Source organism: Mandrillus leucophaeus, unplaced genomic scaffold (genome assembly GCF_000951045.1).
Source record: "Mandrillus leucophaeus isolate KB7577 unplaced genomic scaffold, Mleu.le_1.0 Scaffold159, whole genome shotgun sequence".
NCBI lineage: Eukaryota > Metazoa > Chordata > Mammalia > Primates > Cercopithecidae > Mandrillus > Mandrillus leucophaeus.
In genome coordinates this window covers 4802758-4824398 of record NW_012101576.1, presented here as the reverse complement: position 1 = coordinate 4824398, position 21641 = coordinate 4802758, and the positions used below count along the sequence as shown (strand labels likewise).

General features: G+C 47.8%; 1 protein-coding gene across 2 annotated transcripts in view; it reads right to left on the bottom strand.

The window, feature by feature from the left end:
- Positions 1-17537, bottom strand: part of PLXNA2 (plexin A2) — a 196485-nt gene extending 178948 nt beyond the window's left edge. For both annotated transcript variants that reach the window (XM_011975840.1, XM_011975841.1), the window contains exons 1-2: positions 16266-17537; positions 9798-9980 (exon numbers count right to left, since the gene is read on the bottom strand). In XM_011975840.1, the coding sequence (XP_011831230.1) occupies positions 9798-9980; positions 16266-17498 (1416 nt within the window). In that variant the 5' untranslated portion in view covers positions 17499-17537. The remainder of the gene's footprint in view (positions 1-9797; positions 9981-16265) is intronic.
- Between the last annotated feature and the right edge of the window lie 4104 nt (positions 17538-21641).

The window sequence follows — 21641 nt, the reverse complement described above, 5'->3', positions numbered from 1 at the left end:
GTCAACCCCAAGTTAGTCCATAATCTCTGAATTTCAGAATCACCATCTGCAACAGAGTAATGAAATATCCCAATCCTTCTTTTCTTTTTTTTGAGACCGGTCTTGCTCTGTCACCTAAGCTGGTTTGCGATGGTATGATCTCGGCTCCCTACAACCTCCACCTCCCGGGTTCAAGCGGTTCTCCTGCCTCAGCTTCCCAAGTAGCTGGGATTACAGGCGCCCACCACCAGGCCCGGCTAATTTGTTTTTGTATTTTTAGTATAGATGGGGTTTCACCATGCTGGCCAGGCTGGTCTCGAACTCCTGACCTCAGGCAATCTGCCCGCCTTGGCCTCCCAAAGTGCTGGGATTATAGGCATGAGCCACGGGGCCTGGCCTCCAATCCTTCTTGATCATCTGAAAATTAGATGAGATTAATGAACTAATAGAATCAAAGAGAATTTGGGACTGTGGCAGAAAAACATGGTAATAGTACAGGAGTGGTAGTAGTAATACTAGCAGGAGGAGTCACTCTAGCAGTAACAGAGATGGTAGCAGCAATGACTGCCATTTATTAAGCATCTACTACGTCAAGATCTGTGTTAGATGTTATGTAGCCTCCATGTCTGATAGGCATAGCAATCTTGCCAGGCAGGCATGGATGACCCAGATGAGTAAACTGAGGTCCCCTCAGGTCACACAGTTCATCCAAGGCAGAGCTGTGCAGCACAGGATATTGTGGTTGGTGTGGAGACATGCAAAGGGGGAGAATGGGACTGTTTTAGTTAATTCTGCGAAACTGCAACTGGGCAACTGACACTTCCTTCAGCCCCACCCTGGGGAGGGGGTCAGTACATATTGTTTGGTGATATGAGACTGTGAAACCTCTCACTGGTGACTAATGCAACTGGATGCCAAAGTCCAGCAGGATTAGATTAGTTCGGCTCAGCTGGTCCCGTTTTCTAAGTATTTTTTCCCATGACTCAGGGCTAGGAGTAGGGGACAGGATTCTCTTCCTCCATCTGACCTTGCAAACATGTCACTGAAAAGGAGCCTGATCTGACAGCTTCACTACCCCAAGGAGCCAGGGAAGAAGTGGGGTTTGGGGGAAGCCTCAAAGATAGCAGTAATAATAGAAAGCACTTTCATGCCAAGCACTACATTAAGCACTTTTTATACATGATTTTATTTAATCCTTACAACAAATATGCAAAGTGTTTATTACTATCCCACTCCACAGGAAAAAAAAAAAAAATAGAGGTTCACAAGTTAAGTCACAATTGTAGCAATATTTAAGTGCACATATGCCCATGTGCCCAAGCTCTGCACTCTATCCCTTCCATGAATTATTTCTTTGTAATCTATTTTTTCCTTAGCACTTATCACCCACTAAACATACTATATATTGTGCTTACTCATGTTGTTTGTCTGACTTTCCACATTAAGATATAATTTCCATCAGGGCAAGCATTTTTTTTTTTTCTTTTTGAGATGGAGTCTTTCTCTGTCCCCCAGCCTGGAGTGCAGTGACGTAATGTGGGCTCACTGCAACCTCTGCCTCCTAAGTTCAAGCGATTCCCCCACCTCAGCCTCCTGAGTAGCTGAGATTACAGGCACACACCACCATGCCAAGATAATTTTTGTATTTTTAGTAGAGATGGAGTTTCACCATGTTGGCCAGGCTGGTCTCGAACTCCTGACCTCAGGTGATGAGATCGCCTCGGCCTCCCAAAGTGCTGGGATTACAGGTGTGAGCCACCATACCTGAGCAGGGCAGATATTTTTGACAGTTTTGTTTTCTACTGCTTTATACCAAGCTCCTGGCACACAGTACATATTCAATAAATATCACGTCAACAATGAATTATGTCGTTTAATCCTTACTGTAATCTTATGATGCAGGTACCAGACTTGTCCTCATTTTACATGGAGGAAATTAAAGCTCAGAGGTCACACAGCTAGTAGGATGGAGTCAGGACTGGATCTCTCCTAAGCCCCTATACTCTTTGTTATGCAAATTGGTCCCTACTTGAAGGTAGGAGAGTGGACCAGGTGGTCTTTGTAAGTCCCTTCCAACTCAGAGATCTATGTCCATATTCCAAATCCACAGACAGGGAAGGATTAATGGCGTAGAAGAGTCTGTATTTTCCTAAAGACAGGACCTCTGTAAACACCAGCACCTTGGCCTCTTGAAAATTTTGCATAGCCTATTTAGGTCACCTGGATTCTGCAAGCTTGAATCATTACGCCCATCCCCCCTGTCCCCAAAACACAGTTTTCTGTGTTTCACCTGCTTTGCAATAAAGCCCTGAGCTGCAGGAGCTCACTGTTAAGACTGCAAAACAGCCAGCTGAATACACAGCCTGATGCCTCATACAAGAATCGTCCAAGATTGAAGTATATTAGAAACTACACAAAAAAGTACAAAAAATAAAGAGTCTTTAGTTTCTCCCCTTTCAGAATGACTCTGGGAGATCGGGACCTCCTTCCCTGGGGTCTGCTGGGGCTCTGGGTAGAGCCGACATCGCCTGTCTACACCTGCCATGGTCAAGCAAGGAGATGTGCTGGCCGGAGTGTGTGTGTCGAGGGGGGTGGGAGTGGGGCATTCTGTAAATATGCCCCTTTCTTGTGCCAACCAAATGCAGCCTTTCCCAGCTTTCAGAAGACCAGTTCTGGGGACCCAAGAGGCCTATAAAACAACAAAACAAACAGCAAGCTTGGCGGCGGGAGCCCGGGCAGGGAGCCAAACTCATTACTAGGGATGTGGTGGTGAGCTCCCTGAACCACCACCCCACCCCTTCCATGCAGGCTCTGAGGAAGGGGAGAGGGTCTCTACTCCCCACCACCCCAGTGTCCAGCATTGCTGAGACACCTGGGAGAGTTAGGGTATCGGATGGGCGGTCTCAGGTCCCAAGAGAGCCACTAAGTCTCTTAGATGTGGACCTGCAGCTCCGGCTGTTTACTCAATCAAGGGTTCATACAGAGAGACAAGTGAATCATTTCCACTCAGAGGAATGAGTGGCTATTGTTTGGTGGGGCTGGCACAGAGAGAAAGGCATGTTTCTCAGCTTTTCATCCAACTTGGCCTTCCGTCCGCCAAGGCAACTCCACCCCACGAGAGGAGCCAAGTAACAGGTTAGTGTGTTTGGGGAGAAAGTCTAAACGCCAATGTCAATATTGGCATTGGAGGGTGGGGGTGAGCATATAACCTTGGGCAAGACATTTAGTATTGCTACAGCTCAGTTTCCTACATCTGTAAAATGGGGTAAAAATGCAGTGGCGATTTCAACCCTCAGTTGAAATATTTGAGGAAGATGAAAAGAACCATGGAAACGTATCTTATAAACAGTCAGTGTTATCAAATAACCGAGTACTAACCCCAGGGCTGAGGAGAGTTAATACTTCGGTGCTCCTGATGGATTCTTTCCAACGCCTAAGCTGCTACGGCAAGAAGCTCACAGTTTTCCTGGCTTTGCTTAGTAAATCGTTTGTGTGATTACAAAGAGAAGAATAGAATTGGGACGTCAGGGCTTCCTGTGGGCCAGGGATTGGAGACCTTGGGTTGGTATGTCCCTTAGGGAGAGGCAGAAAGAATTTTCCTTTAAGAATTTCACAGACATTTCATCGGCCACCATTAGCTAATGGGAAAGAAGGTAGTGCCAGAATAGGCTGGGGCCCTCCCCAGAGCTTGGAAAGTCTCTGGTGATTTGCAAAAACATTCCAGGAGTCATACAGACAGAGACTGGTGGAGGAAGCAGTGGTTCCCTGGGCATTCTTGCCTGCTTCCCTGCTATACACAAGCCTGCATCTGATCCAGGTGAAGCAGATGGCTGTCTGTACTATTCTGGGGCCCTCCAGGCAACAGTGTAAATGCTGTCCCCTTCTTCTAGCCAACATTTCTGAGATTACCATCCCACCCTCTTCCAGATGTTGTTAACCAGAAAACAAACTCCTTTCCTGTTGCCCACCAGAAGTTGTCCTGTTTCCTTTACTTCTCATGCCACTGCCATGCCAACCCTCCTCCTCCCGGCACCGACCTACCCAACACATCATACCTTCCTTCCTTTGCAACCAGCCACATCAACAGGAGTCACTGTTGGTGTCTGATTCTATTTCAATTAGTACAAATAGATGTCTAGCATAGAATAGGCACCCAATACATTTGAGAGCACTTTCATGAGCACCTAATGTGTATCTGGCAGTGGGGATGGGGTGATGAATGTGAAAAGGAAGGTCCCTGCCCTCAAGGATCTGTGAATCTCAAGGGAGGCAGACACCTTAGCAGCTGCTCCCTTGCCAGATGCTGTGGGGTCTAGGAGGGTGCCATGCACAGTGGTTGAAGGGACAGGGTAAAGGACATGTCACAATGCTTGAGCAGCAAAAGAGGTTTCTGATGGGGACGGAGAAGAGAGCCAGCAGCATCTGCTGTTGTTTAAGGTCCCTGGGACTGAGAGGCTAGAGAGCCCCAGCAAAACACTACCCTCCAGCTTCTGTGAGGAGCCCTGCAGGGATGTGAAACCTGGGCTGAGGTGGCAGTTTAGCAGCTGCAAATGGAAGGAAGAAACCAAAGGAACTTCACCCTGAACCCAAGATAGTCCTTCCTTCCATTGTCCTGGCATCTTTCACTTGCTCAGCTTGACATCCTCCCTCTTTTGCCCCATGACATGAGCTTGATTTGCCACCTGTCTCTGCCCTGAAACCTGGAAAATCATGTAAAATGAGTTTCCAGTTCCTGTTGCCACTCTTCCTCCATCTGCTTTGGTGTTCGCACTCAGTCTGTATCATCTGGACTCTCACTGCCTATTCTTAACCAGGAGGGATGCTGTCATGAGGAACTGGACCCCGGCCCCAGGATAACCTGCTTTTCCCTCCCCTACATCTGGCCCCAGGACTGCCTGTCCTCATCATCCTGGCCAGGCTTTGCCATGTCTGTGCCGAGCCCCTCCCACCTGACCCTGAGGGGCTTTCTGCTACTCTGAGGGCAGGCTCAAAACCAGCCTCATTCCAAAGTCCACACCCAGGGGTCCTTGGTCTTCCTTTTTCTGCTCCTCTTCTCTGCCTCAGCCCATACTCCTTCATCACACACTTTGCTGACAGAGCCAGAGAAATAGTGGCAGCATCATTGAAAAGACCGTGAGATCTGATGCAGGGGTCCCCTTGGCAGCACCCCTGGTTGGTGACCATCCAGTCTCTGCTTGCATATTTCCACTGACTAGGACCTCATTCCCTCCTGAGTCAGCATCCTGGGACAGTCTGGCCGTAAAAAACATTTTCCTTATATGAAGGGGAAAGTTGCTGTGCTGTAACGCCTACCCAGTGGCCCTATTCTGCCCTCTGAGGTCACACTGAATAAGCCTAATTCATCTTCCATGGCTTAATGGATAAGCCGGCAGATTGTAAAACCAGATAATCACAGTTCTAGTCCTAGCTCTGCCATTTTATTTACTGTGTGGCTTTATTATTATTTTTTAATCTTTCTTGGCCTCCAATTCCTCATCTTTAAAATGGAGGTGATAGCACCTACCTCATAGAGTAAAAGAGTAAATGAGTTAACAGATATAAAGCTCTTCAATAGCATGTGACATATAATAAGTGCTCAGTAAATTATGTTATCTAAAGACAGCTGTTCTATGTCCTGCTTTATTCACTCTTTTCCCCTTCACATAGCATGATTCCCACATCCGTTCAGCTCTTCTTTATCTGGCACTTGAGTTTGCTTAACACCCTCTTGTGATGTTATCTTCAAGGTAAAGTGGAGTCACTATGTCTCATGACACAGAAGCTGTTCTTCTATTATCATGATGTAGACTAACTTTGTTAAAGCAATATATCACACAGTTGGCTCATGTCAACCTCATGGTTTGCTAAAATCCCAAGATCCTTTTCGCTTGATCTCCTTAGGGCTTAAAGTCTCACAGGGGCTCTCCCTCCCCTCTTATCTGTCCAAGTCTTCCAAACTCCTCTGCATGTTGGACCTTCATTGCATGTGCTTTGTACCTTCTCAATGTGGCACCCAAGGTCTAGTATGCCCTTCTCTCCCTCAACTCATCACTTCATCTGTCTCATCTAGTCTATAAGCAGACCCTGGTAATCTTCCTTTTCAGTAAAGCCTTGCAGACTGATCACACTACAGTTGCTGTTTTGTTTGAATTATTCCACCCTTATGGTGAATCTTTGTATGTCTTCTTATCACCTGTGATGCACTGACCCTTAGCTTATGCAAGCATTGCACATATAGTTTTTTTAGAGGGAGAGGGCGGACAGAGTCTTGCCCTGTCACCCAGGCTAGAGTACAGTGGCACGGTCTAGGCTCACTGCAACCTCCACCTCCCAGGTTCAAGCAATTCTCCTGCCTCAGCCTCCTGAGTAGCTGGGATTACAGGTGCGTGCCACCACGCCCGGCTAATTTTCAGAGTTTTAGTAGAGACAGGATTTCACCACATTGGTCAGGCTGGTCTCAAACTCCTGTTTTTTTTTTTTTTTTTTTTTTTTTTTTTGTTGTTGTTGTTGTTTTGTTTTGCTTTGTTTTTGAGATGGAGTCTTACTCTGTTGCCCAGGCTGGAGTGCAGTAGCATGATCCTGGCTCACTGTAACCTCCATCTCCTGGGTTCAAGTGATTCTCCCGTCTCAGCCTCCCGAGGGGGTATGAGCACTACAGGGGGTATGAGGACTACAGGCAGGTGCCACCATGCCCAGCTAATTTTTGTATTTTTAGTAGAGACGAGGTTTCACCATGTTGGCCAGGCTGGTCTCGAGCTCCTGACCTCAGCTGATCCACCTGCCTTGGCCTCCCAAAGTGCTGGGATTACAGGTGTGAGTCACCGCGCCCATCCTCACATACAGGTTTTGGGGACTTAACCTTATTCTGTCTGTTCCTTCCACTTGTTTGCAGCTCAGAAGGCAGTGGTCTTGTCTAGAGTGCTCTCTATGCATCTTGCAGACAGCAGTGTATAAGCAGCTATGTGACACAGCACATAAGAACGCCCTGTGGTCCTATCACTTCTAGCAAGTCTCTGCTTCCTCTAAACTTCCATACACAGGGACATCCTGTTTCTACAGGCCACAGTAGATGAGGGCTGGACAGCCTGACAGACGCCGGGAGAAGTGAGTAGTTCTGACGCACCCACCTTCCCTTCCCTTTCCAAACTCTTAGCTATTTTTTTCTTTATTTTCCTTCCTGTGTTGAAAGAGCTATGGGGCCTGGACCATAGTAGGGTTTCCTGGGGACATTCCATAAATTCTTCATGGGTTATTTCTCTGGAGAGGGGTGGGAGCAAGTAAGCTGGTAGATGGGAGGCCAGCAGGGGCCTGGATATGAATGTCAAGTACCTCAAAGCAGCGTGGGTGGGAAAGAAGGGTGAGCTGCACAGAGGAGGAAGGAGGAGTGTCATGAGCTCATAGAAACTGCCAAAGAAAGGCCAAGCAAAGAGTGAGAAGAAGCAGCCAACTCACAGGTCAGCACAAGCTGTGGATAACCACGCCCCCAGCTTTGCCCTTGAACCTGCTGACTTGTCTCCACAGCAACTTGTCCGTCAGGGTTTCAATAAGGCCAGGAGGACTTGGCCAACTCAGGTGTGTGACTTGGAAAGATGCCAAGCAGCCCCTGGTGTGTGCCGTGCGCGATGCATGGAGATATGGGGAAAGGCAACTCAAGGTCCCTTTGTGTCTGGTTGGGTCCCTTTTCCTTTATTCACTTCTCATCCATCCATTCATTATACACTGATGCCTTAATTCACATCTAGATCTGAAGAGAGTGAACGCACTAGCCCCTAGCTGACCTCTGTAGCAAGCCTGGACCTGAAGATCGTTCTCAGTCTCCCTCCCTGGGCTCTAGAGCTGCTTCTTTAAGTAAAAATGGTGCCAAATTGGGTGTCAAGGCAAGAAGCAACTTGTCTTAGATCTCTATGCTTAGGCAAGTCAATTTTCTTCTCTGGACCTCAGTTTCCCTGTCAAATAATGAGAGTATTGGGCCAGGCACTCTCTAAGGTTCCTTAAAGAATGGCTCTATTTTTCAAAGCAGTTTTGAAGCCTATCCCATGAGTGAACACTTGGTGAGGTGATTAAAGGGGAAGAAGGGAACAGTCCAAAAAGCATGACCCCTGCCTTTCATGGAACTTTCAAGAGAATCAAGGAGACAGAATGACACACATGACCTGGAGCAGTGACTGAAGGTGGGGGAAAGGTACTCACACCAGCCTGTGTGGCTTCTGCTGGCCCTTAGAGAGTCTGTGTGCCATTTAGGAAAAGGTGGTCCCTATGGGCAGATGACTTAGTAAGAGAAGGCCCACTGGGCAGATGTTTATACCACAGGGTACATCATGTAACAGGGAGAGCTCAGGCTGGATTTCAACTCCCACTAGGCTCCTTAACACAATCCCCCTAGGCCAGGCACAATTTGTCCAACTGGATGTGGTGACCCTGGCTGAGCAGGGAAGTAACTAGCCTCAGGGTTCCAAGCCAAACTGCTTCCTGGTAGAGGCCACTTTTAAATCTTAGCAGAATTTCACAGAGCAACTCCTTCCCTTCCCATTTTGAAAAAGCAAACACAAGGACCACATTCTTTCTCTCTTCCATGTGCTGAAAAGCCAAGCTAGGGTCTCTAGTCCCAGGCAGAGTGGAGGGCACAGAAGAGGAACATGTAGGAACCTCTACAGCAAGTGAGGAAATGGTTAAACGTCTTTGGTATCATGGGAACCAGAAGAAGCCTGGAGGGTTTAGCACTGCTAGGTGAACCCAGACCAGTTCTTCTCACCTCCCCTGGCAGTAATTCAGAACAAGCAGAACATGGAAATTCTTCCTTGGGCTCACTCCAGGTTACCCTCCTTCCACATTTCCAAACAGCATCCCTCCCAAGGCTCTAAATGGATTATAAGGAAAGAGCTCCAGGGTGATGTCAACATCAAAGGGTGAGAGGCAGTGAGGTCTTGCATGTTCCTTGATCCACAGGTGCTGGGACCAGGGAAAGGTGGCAGGAGGGTAAGCATGGGAAAAGGGGATTAGCTGAGACCGGAAAGAATGTGGCTGCTCTAATCCCATATAATGAACCAGATTGTGCACCCTCTCTGCACCCTAGGCACTAGACAAGTAGGCACAAGCTGTTGGCTTCAGCTTGCTGCACAAGAGGCCTCCCATGCTGCCAGCCCCAGACAGCCTGTGCCCTCCAGCTGGCAGAAGTGCCCAAGGAGGCACAAGGTAAAATGTTTACTTCCACCTGGCAGCTCACATCTGGGTGGGGAGCTGGGAAGGGAAGAGACTGTGATTGCAGGAAAAGGAAAGACTGGAGAATGGCGTTTTCTTCAGGCATCATATACCATCAGAGAGCAGCACCCACCGTTTGCCCCAGGTCTTAGAATTGGGACCAGTAATCTGCTTCAACCAACTTCTCTGAATTCAACAAAGACCAGTATAATCAACTTGACAGGTCCTAGGGAGGGGTTTGTGATGTTGGAGATTTATAATGTATATAACCAAAAACTTAGTTTTGCTTGATTTGGGAATGAAGAGCAATTTTTTTGTTTTTTTTTGTTTTGTTTTTTTTTGCTTTTGCAGATGTATGTACCTTCTTAAAATTTTTTCTTCAAGTTTGGGAAATATTGAAACATGCTTGCATTCCTTACATACCCAATGACTGATGGCCGGAGGAAGTAGTTAGAAGCTAAGTCACAAAATTAACCCCTTCTTACCTCCCCATTTCACCTTCATTCCCCAAGAAAATAAAGTTGCCTGTAGTTAAATCTCCACCAATAGCTACCTTCCAAGAGGGACTTTCTGCGGAGGAGCTGAATGGCATTGAGGCATCTGAGCTCCTAGACTCTTACCTTTTTCAGCTTGCCACTCTTAGTCCCCACAAAAACCACGCTGTAGCCGTTGTAAACGTAGGAGGCCACAGAGGTCATGCGGTCCCGGCTGGTGGTGTACAGGGTCAGGCCCTCCACTGGAGTTGAGCCTCCCAGTGGCTGGTTGATGTCCAGTCCACAGAAATTATCGTCGATGGGGACAGGCTGGAGGAAAGGGGAAGGAATTGGGGTGAGTAACAGTGGAGGCCTGGTGGAGTCTCTACACAACCCATATCCCCAACTTCCAGTCTTAGGACGCCAGGCCTCAGAGAGGCAGACGTGGGAGTTCAGGGGCCCTAACACAGGCTGCAGACAAAATCTTCTCACCAGCTCACCCACAAATTCCATGCTGGTTCTTATGAAGCCAGACGAAAGAACAGGCAGCAACCTTCCACTTACCTGGAGTCACCTGCATCTACCTTTCTGCCAGGAGAACCAGGATGAATTTGTCAAGCTAAGTGCCTGAACTCACTTTCTATTTATTTTAATGTCCCTCAGGACCGTGGCATTCTGTGGGGATCTTTCTATTTCAGACGAGAGTTCCTTCAGTGGATAATCAGTCTAAAGGCAACATTACAGGACTTCTACCAGCCCAGAGAGGGTTTCTTCTTTGTTTCTTGGGCTGTAGGGTCTCCTTTTGGGCACAAGAAATTTTAAGCCATTCAACTATCCAGTTGTTTAATATTCACCAGCACCTCACTGGAGCCAACCATGGGAATTCTAGCTCCCTACTATCTTTCCATACTGGAAAGAGATCGGAAGTGTCATAACAATATTGGACAGTACCTTACACTTTGGAAAAGTTAATCTACATATGCCTCAGTTTCTTCCTTTGGAATAATACCTGCCCACCTTTCTGATAGAACCGTGAAGGAACAAATGAAATAATGCATGCAAAAGATTTGTGTTAAGTTGTCCAGCTATTTCCACTATTGTGCATTATAGATCTTCAACAATGTTTGGGTAAATATAATTAGGAGAGAATTCTGGAGGTGGTGTCCTTTGTATTTCCAGCCTTTAAGGAGAGTGGTGGTGTGGCTCCATAATGTGTCTGTCAGGAGTGACCGGAGCACATTTGAAAGATCACCTTGAGCAAGTGAAAAAAAAACTGTGACCGGGCACGGTGGCTCACACCTGTAATCCCAGCACTTTAGGAGGCCGAGGCGGGTAGATCACGAGGTCAGGAGTTTGAGACCAGTCTGGCCAACATAGTGAAACCCTGTCTCTACCAAAAATACAAAAAATTAGCCGGGCGTGGTGATGTGTGCCTGTAATCCCAGCTATTCGGGAGGCTGAGGCAGGAGAATCGTGTGAAACCTGGGAGGTGGAGGTTGCAGTGAGCTGAGATCGCGCCAATGCACTTCAACCTGGGCGACAGACTCCGTCTCAAAAAAAAAAAAAAAAAAAAGAATTGCCGGAAAGAAAGTAGGAAGATCTTGATCCTACTGCCTGTTCTGCCACTAACTGGTTGTGAAAACCTGGACCAGTAGGGTCCTCCTGTAGGGCTGCTGAAGGTAACGTTAAATTGATGATTTCTAAGATCTCAAGATCTTAGGTCTCTCATCTAAAAAAGAAAGAAAGACAAAGACTATAATGCTTCCTGAGGCAGGGGCTGCTGAGGGGTTTGCATTGTGTACACAGTGCTCAGCACGGGGCTGGGCCAGCATGGATGCTCTGACATGCCCCAGTTAATGGCACAATGTGGAATCCTGTGGCAAAGGCTGCAGGCTCTGGGCCAGAAAGAGCCCCGCGTCCTGTGGCAGCTGTTCCTTCTGGGTCTGCGAAGGCATCCCAGAGGAGGAAGGAAATGGCTGTCGTAGGAATCATAGAAAGCAGCAGAGCAGCCTGTCCCCCTGCTCCCTTCAGCCTCCTCTCACCCTCACCAGGGAAGAGCAGGCTGACACATCATCACTCGTTGACAGCCTCATTTCTTTGGAATAATTGGTTTATAAGTTATGGCATGTGATTTTTTTTTTTTTAAACCAAGGACTTGCCTTCCTTTCTCTTCTCAGTCCCAAAGGGAGCAGAGGCTCATTTTTTGTGGTTCCGTAGAGTTTTGTAGAGAGCTGCTGCTCCTGCTACTGGTAGGAATGATGGTGCTGCACTCGTGTGTGTATATTCTTCAGGAAAGAAAACACATTTTTAGGTTAAGATGACTTTTGACCCTGGGATAATATGGAGCCTCACAGAGCAGAAGGAATGAGTTTCTCTGGAAGGTAGTGAAGCTGTGGTGTGCTGAAGCCAGCTCACAGGGGATAACTGTGCATTAAGTGACATCCCATGATGCTTGAAATCAGCCAGGATAGGTGTATTTATACCATGGCAATGGGCAGGGGCTACAAACCAGAGCTTTCCTTTCCCTCCCCTGTCTGCACAGAGCCAGTTATTTAATACTTGCCAGCACATCACTGGAGCCAACCATGGGAATTCTAGCTTCCTAAAAAGGCTGGTCAGAGTTATCAGCTACACATTTTACATTTTGTACTTCTCTTCCTCATCTCATCCCTACACTCCAGGCAGCTACTGCCCTGGCTAAGAAGAAAGTGATCCAGATTTTAGTCCGTTCTCTACTGAAACCAGCTGTGTGACCTTGATATGTCATGTACCCTGTCTCAGCCTCAGTTTTCTCATCTGTAAAGTAAAAGTATTGGACCGGGTAATTGTCAAGCTTCCTTTGAGCTCTAGAAGTCCTTAATTTCATGGCTTCCATTTCTTTCCCACTTTCTGCAGGGCTGGTAAGGCCACAGAGTCTGGGCACAGGCATAGCCCAAGTCAGCTTTTGAGAAATGACACAGAAGCAAAAACCTAGTAATTCTGGATTTTGCTACCATCTTATTGATTCTAGAATCTCCAGAACTATTAAAAAAAAAAAAAGATTTATTCTCAGCCTAAGCCCTTAGGATTGGCTAGAATTTCTTTTCTCTTCAAGTTCTTTTTCAATATATTGTCAGATATTTCCAAACACCTGATGTGCCTTTACTTTTGCTCTAATGGTTGAGAGCTTGGTGTATGGCTTTCCTTGGAAACAGAAGGGCTACATAGAAAGAGCCTGGACTAAGAAGTAATATAGACCAACTAAATTCAAATCCCCACTTTATCACTTATAGCTGTGGAGATCTGAGCAACTTGCTTAGTCTTTGTGAGCCTTTGTTTTTTTTATCTGTAAAATGGGGGTGATAACTATTGCTTTATGGGGTCATTGTGAGGAGCAAGTGAGATAACACTTAAATTGCCAAGCTTAGCCTTTAGGACATAGCTGCTACTCAATGAGTGATAGCCCCCTTCTTCCTCCCTTTTGTGGGATCAGAGCTCAAATTTTTGATCTGAGATTTCCATGTTATTCCAGAGTCATGTTAAAATCAAGCTCTGGGACCACAGCTTCTTTCATTTATCCTTATTCCCCTCTAAGGCCACCAAAATATTTCTGGGTCCCCGGGTCTTGGTCCTTTGGACTGTCGGGATCTTTAAGGGGCCATTCCTCTCGCAGCCCCTACACCAGAAGGGTGTGGTGCTGAAGGAGTGGAGGCAAGGGTCTCTCCACTCTAAGGTCCCAGCCCCATTCACTGTCACCTCTCTCCCAGTGCCTTCCTGTCCTTTTGTAACTAGCCCAGGCTTGTCTCTCTGCGCTGGAGCAGAGAAGAGTGTCATCTTCCTCTTTCCTCTTGCTCAGAAGCAGGCAGGAATCAGCAGTTTCCTCCTGACAAGGCCCCCACTGGGTTATGGGAACTAGGTTGGACTCTGCAAGCATTTAACCCTTACAGAGGGTTACATTTCCTCTCCACTTCTCCCCATTAGTTAAGGCCAGTGGCCATATAATTTTGGTGTTAAAAAACAAAACAAAACAAAAAACTAGAGACTATCTAGTCCACCTTCCTCATTTTACAACAGTAAGATAACTAAGAAAATACCTGGCTCTTTACTACTGTGATTAATATTAATAATCATAGCTGCCCATTTATTGAATGCTTATTATGTTCCAGGTATTGTGCTAAGCACTTTACATAAATTTTCCATTTTATCCTCATACTAACCATCAAAAGAAGATAATATTATCTCTATTTTAAAGATGAAAAACTTACAGCTCAGATCAGGTACATAACTTGCCAAAGTCACACAAGTAGTAAGTGGTAGGACTGATTTTTAATCCCCATCTGTTTTACTTCAAAGGCTTAACCATGACTCTTCTACCACACCAAGCAAATGATGACAGGAATAGAAGTGTAGCCTTGGAATGATGTTTTCTTGCTTCAAGTACTAGTGTTTGGTCCCAATGGCAGGCACCTTCAATTTAGAGTACTCAGTAGCCATATGGGCCCCTTGGTCTCATATATTTTTTTCTAGGCTGCAGATCCAGAGCCCTCAGCACTGTGTATAAGAAACCTACTTTTGCACTTCTCACACTCCCTGTTAACTCCCTCTGTGATAATAAACCTAACATTTCCAGGCATGGTGCTAATCTCTCCATGTATTATCTCATCTGATCATCCCATGAGTTAGGCATTATCATTCCCATCTCACAGATGAGAATATAGAGATGATAAGGTGCTTCTGAAGAAGGGAGGAAGAAACACAGATGGAATTTGAAGTCTGGCTTTTGTCTCAGAAGCTCAAACTCTTAGCTGCTACATTATGTTGCCAGCTGTCTCTCTCTCTCTCTCTCTCTCTCTCTCTGTGTGTGTCTCTCTCTCCTACTAGATTATAAGATCTGTGAGAGTAATGATCATGTCTTTCTTTCTTTTTTTTTTTTTTCTGAGACAGGGTCTCACTCTGTCACCCAGGCTGGAGTATAGTAGCACGATCTAGGCTCACTGCAACCTCCACCTCCCATGCTCAGGCTTCCAGAGTAGCTGGGACTACAGGTGCACATCACCACACCAGGCTAATTTTTGGATTTTTTTGTAGAGATGGAGTTTTTTCATCTTGCCTAGGCTGGTATCGAACTCCTGAGCTCAAGCAATCTGCCTGCCTTAGCCTCCCAAAGTGCTGGGATTACAGGTGTGAGCCACCGCGCCCAGCCAATCATGTCTTTTTATGTTTGCACCCCCAGTGCCTAGTACAGTGCCAGGCATTCAGAAGATCTTCAATACTATTTGTAAATGAATGGAGGGATGGGTAGATGGATGATGGTGGATGAATAAAGAGAGGGATGAATGGATAGATGGAGGGCTAGATAGACAAATGGATGATGGATAGATAAAGATAGAGGCATAGATTAAGGGAGAAAAAAAAGAAGGATGAGTGGATAAAGAGATAGATGGATGAAGGGATGCAGGAAAGAATGAAGGGAAGGATCAGGGACAGATGAATGGAGGGATGGGTAAATGGCTGAATGGATGGATGGATGGATGGATGGATGGATGGATGGATAGAGAGATGCATGGGGGAAAGAGCTGAGGAGGAGGGAGGGATAGATGGATAGGAGAATAAAAGGAGGGAAGGAAAGAGGACGGATGGAGGAGAGATGGGTGGATAAATGAATGGATGGTTGGATGGCTGGATAAACGATGGAAGGAAGAGTGGATCGTGAATACTTTGATGACAGCACCATGAGCCTCTGACAGGGCAGTCATTGCCACTGATTTTCTTGTCTCCGCTTTCCTCAGGTCTGGATTCTCAGCTTTTCATCCCCTCCTCTTTTGCCTTTGTCCACACTCTTGATTATTCTCCAGTTTTCCATCAATTGGTCAAGCCAGACTCCTTTCCCTCTCCTCTGACTTAGATTTCCAATTTCCACTTGACTCCCTCACTAGGAACCACAATGGTCTATGGCTCTGTGTGTACATGACCTGGCCCCCATTACTTCTGATGGACCCCATCACCTGCTGCTCTTTCTCTCACATACTCTGATCTGGCTGCAGTGGCCTCCTTACTGTTCCTCAGACACTCCAGGCATGCCCTGAATTCTTTGCACATTCTCCTCACCCTTTCTCTCTCTGTGGAATGCTTTCTCCGGACACCTGCATGACTCCCTTTCTTCTCATCCTCAGTCTCTGGTTAGACACCACTTTCTCAGTGAATCAGTCCTGTCGGCTACTGCCTCTTCCCCTTCCCTGTTTATTTTTCTCTACAGCCATTATCCCCATTTGGCAAACTAACATATATTATGTGCTCATTTGTCTCACCCAGCTGGCACGTAATCTCCCTGAGGGCAGTGAGCTTTGTAGGGCTGTATGGTTCATAGCTGAAGCCTGCAGCATTTACAGTAGCAGCTGGTGTGATGTAGGCACTCAATACATGTATTTGAAATGATAACAAATCAACACACATATCCCAAGTATCTGGTGTACGTAAGACCCTGCGTTATTGGTTACCACCTGATAACCTGAGTCTGAAAACCTCTTTCATTTCAGGCCCGTGGTGGTGTGGGAGCAGGTGTGCCCCAGGGCATGGACAGGAAGGTTGGAACCTGTGTCACAGAGCAGGAGCAGAGCGAGATGCGTGCCTCCTTACCGCCTTGGTGCACTGGACGTCCTTCCCCAGCAGCCAGTTGAGCTCCAGGTTGCCCTCGCCCTGGTAGCAGGACTGCAGGCGCTCCTTGATCTGCAAGTTGATGGCCCGGATGGGGAAGGCACACAGGGCAGAGTCATCGGGCGGGTGGTGATACTGCTTCTGCCCTTTGGAGAAGATGGCGAAGAGTACATCGTCCTGGCTGGTGATATTGAAGGCCTGGGCCAGCGAGTCCCCAGGCTTGGCCAGGTAAGCAGCCTGCAGGAGGCGGTATTCCACCCCGGCCCGGGTGCAGCCGAAGGGCAGGGACACATATGAATGGAACTTGGGGTCATCCTTGCAGAGCCGCACGATGCGTGAGGTGTAGAAGAGGTCTCCAGCGGAGTTGATGGCCACACCCTCGGGGGTCTCGGGCTGGACAGTGAGAAAGTAGACAAAGCCCCCACTAGCAAAGCCATAGATGTAGAAGATGTCAAAGTGGGAGACCAGAGCCAGGGTGTCTGAAGGGATCTTGATGAGAGAGGAGACAAAATCGCTGTGTAGCTCATAGTCGAGCATGGCTGAGGACTCAGGGTCTCGGGGCAGCTTCCGGCTGGACAGGGTCGGGAAGTAATCCTGCTTCCCATCAACGGCCGTGCCGATGAAGAGCTTGCCGTCCTCACCCTCGGAGCGCACAATCACCCCATACATGGTGCCCGTCTTGTTGACGCTGGACAGGTAGTGCTCCTTCTTGTGGGACGGCTCCACCAGGATGAAGAGGTCATCCAGCCGCAGCAGCTTGCAGACCCCCTGGTAGAGGCTCCCACAGGCCAGCAGACGGTTCTCAGAGTAGTCAATGATGAGCAGCTTGTTGACATTGTTGGTGAGGGTGAGCACTTCGCTGCAGGGCTGCACGATGAGGGGCGGGTAACAAGACTTGTTGTCCTCTTCTGGCCCTGTCTTATGAGCCACCTGGATGGTCAGGTTGCCCGTCAGCTTGTAGACCCGGTTGATGGCCCCCACATAGACGGCCCCCGTCCCTCGGTGGACGGTCAAGTGGTTGAAGGTCCAGTCACGATTCTCAGAGTGGAAGGTGCTGAACTGAGGCATGCCAGCTGCTGTGGGGGCCAGCAGCACCCAGACCACTGAGAGCAGGACCACAGAGCGGCTGTCCACCTCCGGGGCCCGGGACCAGGGCCGCCTCTGTTCCATGCTGAGAGGGACGGCGGTGAGGAGACGGCTCCTGTGTGTGCTCATCTGCTCCACCTTCCCTGGTTGGCCCTCACATGATTCTGCAAAACATAAGGCAGAGTGGTCAGACCAAAAATAAGTTCCAGGAGGAGCGAAGAGGCTGGCCTGACCCAGGGTCCCCATCCTGGTTTAGCTCTGTGAGTCTCTTTCTTCTGAATTTTGGTTCTTCTATTTTTAACATACTCTCTCCCTCTTAGGGACATTCAGGGAATCCTGTTATCTATTTTGGTCCCTAGCCTTTACGCTATAGAATACTTGCTTTTTAAAAAAATTTTATTTTACAAAGCATCTCTATTCCTGGCCTCTGAAGCCATCGTTTTCATCTCTCAGAGAGGTTAAAAGGCTGTTGAAGTTCACCCAGACAGTCAATCCGATGTCAAGACTAAAGCCAGTCTTCCCCACTCAACCGGCACGTCTTATCCCAGTCCAGTGGAAATCGCTCCTGTTTTTTGAAAGCTTGTTAGGCAGGCCCTCCCCCAGGCTCTCCAGGTCAACTGCTCCCAGAGTCTGATATTGCGCACAAAATTCCTTCCTATTTTAGACTTTCATCACCTCACTCCACTGCATCTCTTTACTTTCTCATGCTCTGTTGTCCACAGAGAGGCGAGGAGCTGGTCACCCTGAGTGAGAGTGCCCCTCTCTGACCTCAGCCCTTTCTTCTCTAGCAAGAAGAACCCGGATCACTAGCTGTTAGAACTTGTCAGGAAAGGGAAATATGTTGTAGCCAACAAGACTGGGATTCCCACATGTGCCATTCTGGAGCCTGAAAAGCCCTTGGGTGATAGGCAGATCTCCTGAGATCCCCCCATCCTTCTCAAGGTAGACACCCAGCTGCTGCCAGGCAGCCAGGTCCTCGGGAAATTGCTTCAACCTCTGCCTCTCTGCAGGCAGAGCACATGGGGAGCCAGGACACATAGAGAACCAGTCTCCTTGCTAGGGAGTACTGGCTAGCTGAGTTCAGCTTCAGTCACCGGGGGCAGGGGTACCAGGTTTGGGAGAATGTGACGAGCAGCAAAGGGTGAAGTGAGGTTCAGTCTCATTTCAGGCACTGCTGGGGCCTCCTGACTGTTTCAGCATCCATGAAATCACCTGTGGGCCTCAGTGGGCCATGCTTAAAGCCCAGTCTCTAGCCTTGACTCCTTTACACTTCCCCCTGCCTCCTGACTCCTAGGCTTTAAGGCTCCTCCACTTCCAGAGCCTTGGTGCTTACTCTTCCCTGTTCCAAGGAAGCTGCCCAGAGAGGCAAGGTGGGGCTCCTGAGGACAGCGTGTAGCCAGGGGCAGGCTGGGCCAGGGGCAGGAAGTCAGAGAGGACAGCCTGGAGGTCAGTGAGCAGGACCTGGAGGTCAGAGAGCAGGGCCTGTTCCATCACTATCATGGTACTGTCCTGACTTATGGAGAGGGACAGTGGGAAGTGACTGTGGCACCAGGAGGAGAAGGCAGCAAGCTGTCACACAGAGAAAGCTTTTCTCATCTGGACAGATCATCCAGCAACCTTCCCAGGCAAGTCCAGACAGAACTCTGGGCACATAAGGAGGCAGGGATGGGAACACCCGAAGGATAGAGAATTTGCTCCAAGGCAGCTTAGGAGAGGCCTTTCTCCCTCAACTCCCCATTCTGGCTGGATGGGGTTATAATTAGAACAGGCACCACTTAGAGAATCCCCTAGAGTTTCTTTAGGAATGACCCTTACTCTTGTTCAGTTCTGCATCCTCGGCCTGGCAGCCACCATGGTGCCACAGTAGGTCCCACGTGACTCCCTCCTCCAACCTGACTCCCCTGGAGTGTTCGGGGTGACTCATGAGGCCCTAGGCTTCCTTGGAAAGGGGAAAGCAACAGGAGCATGCGATTCAGGCTGACCTCAGTTACTCTGACACAGCCCTTCCGGCCCCAGGCGCACACCGGCAAAGCCTCCCAACAGACAGAGCTTTCAGTTTGGAAACCAGAGGTTATTTTTAGCTATGTCCTGAGGCCGGTAGCAGGACGTGAATTCCTGAAGAGGAGCTGTGGAAAGGAAATAACAGAATCCTTAAATTCTCCAGCTGGACGGGGAATTGCAAGAGGCCATTCTCTGCACACCCTTGTCTCTGGGAAGAAAAGCTCCTTGGGTTCCAGGTGGACAGCGGTTCCTTCTCGAGGAGCCGCGAGGGAAGGAAGGGGGTCCTGGTAGCAGAGATAACATGGAAGGACATGATATACAGTTAAGATTAGCCACCTCACTGCTTGGTACCCTCCCAAGACACAGTTTGAATAGTGAGTGGCTTATGTTGTTGTTAGACAGAATTCGGCAACAAATTTGGGATTCGGGGCAAGTCAAGTCTCATGTCCCTTTCTGGTAGAATGGGAATAACTACAGTATGTACTTTTCAAGTTGTCATGACAGTAAATGAGACAATATAGAGACCAACCTCTTAGCATGGTTGCAGGCAGACAGTGAGCACTTAACTTGTGTTAGTTTTTGTTATTATTATTATTATTACTATTGAGACGGAGTCTTGCTCTATCGCCCAGGCTGGAGTGCAGTGGCATGATCTTGGCTCCCTGGTTCAAGAGATTCTCCTGCCTCAGCCTCCAGAGTAGATGGGACTACAGGCATGTGCTACCATGCCTGGCTAATTTTGTGTGTGTGTGTGTGTGTGTGTGTGTGTGTTTAGTAGAGACAGGGTTTCACCATGTTGGTCACACTGCTCTCAATCTCCTGACCTCGTGATCCACCCACCTCGGCCTCCCAAAGTGCTCAGATTACAGGTGTGAGCCCCTGCACCTGGCCTGTTGTTATCTTTGAAGACTCCACAGGAGATGGCACTTCAGAAATCCCGCCATAGCTCTTGACTTCTCTTTTTGCTTATATTCTTCCTGTCCCATTCACAATGAGATGAACATTGTGGGTGGGCCTTTGATCTCTAGGCCTCCCCGACCCAGTGACAGAGCTGGGAAGTCTGCAAGTATGTGGCAAGCAGAAAGAAATAGATCCAAGGTGATCTTCTCATCATACTACTGCACAAGTCCCAATGTAGCCTCTCTGCAGACTGCAGGAAGGCTGGTGGAAACACAGGATCCTGAGAGTTAGACTGAGAATGAAAAAACTTTCCTGATGTCTATAAGGCATGAGGTCACAGGGCAGGAAGAAAGGTGGGAGTCTCAGGAACCCTGGGTTCACATTCTGCCTGTGTGACTCATGAATTATAGTGTCACTCACTTTAGACCAGTCTCGCATTTCCATGAGCCTATTTTTTGATCTTAAAACAAAAGGTACTTGAATGAGTCAACCTATAAGATTTCTTTTTTCAGATAAAATGCTACCTTGAAGCTTGGTTCCTTCAGTTCCCAGAGTCTGTGATTCCAATAGCAACTGAGGTTTTTCACTCCAACCTGGAGATGTTGATTAGGCCAGGAGCTTTTTTAATTTTTAATTTTTTATTTTTCAGGCCAGGAGTTCTAAACAGATCACTCCAGCTGGGCTATTTTCCTCTCACCCTCAATCAGCATCTGCTTCGGGATAAGCCGCTCCTGGTAACCAGTCAAGTGAATTCATCTCACAGGGCTCAGGGACCGCCCACCTGGGAACAGCTGTCATTGGACACTGGAGTCAAGAGGAGGCACAGTCTCCTGCAGTGAAAGGAGGTTTGCACCCCACCTTGGGAGTGTGGCCTTCATAAAGACAACTGACTTCAAGGGCACGTTGAGAGCCTTCATCTTTCTATGCCAAATTGATGTGACTAAGTAGCTGTTCCAAGCAGAGCCCAGTGGGCAAAGATCAGGCTTCCTATCCACATTCTGAGTAAGGAGGGAGGGAGCCCACCTTTGTGCCTCTGGTGAGAGGCAGTGTGATATAATAGTTAAATGCATGAGCTCTGAACTTAGGTGCCTGGATACAAATGGAGCCTATAGCTGTGTATACTTGGTCAAGGTACTTAGCCATTCTATGATGTTATCTAACTATCCATATAAAATAGGGTTAGTACTAGTAGCTACCTCATAGTATTATTACAGTGAAATCAGTTAATACATATCAAGCACTTAGAACAGTTCCTGGCCATCTTAAGTGTTCAAGATACATTAGCCTTTGTTATTAGCAATTTATTTGTCATTATTTCCAGCTCCTCACCTCCATCCATCCCATCTGTCTTAGAATGAATTTCCCATCCTC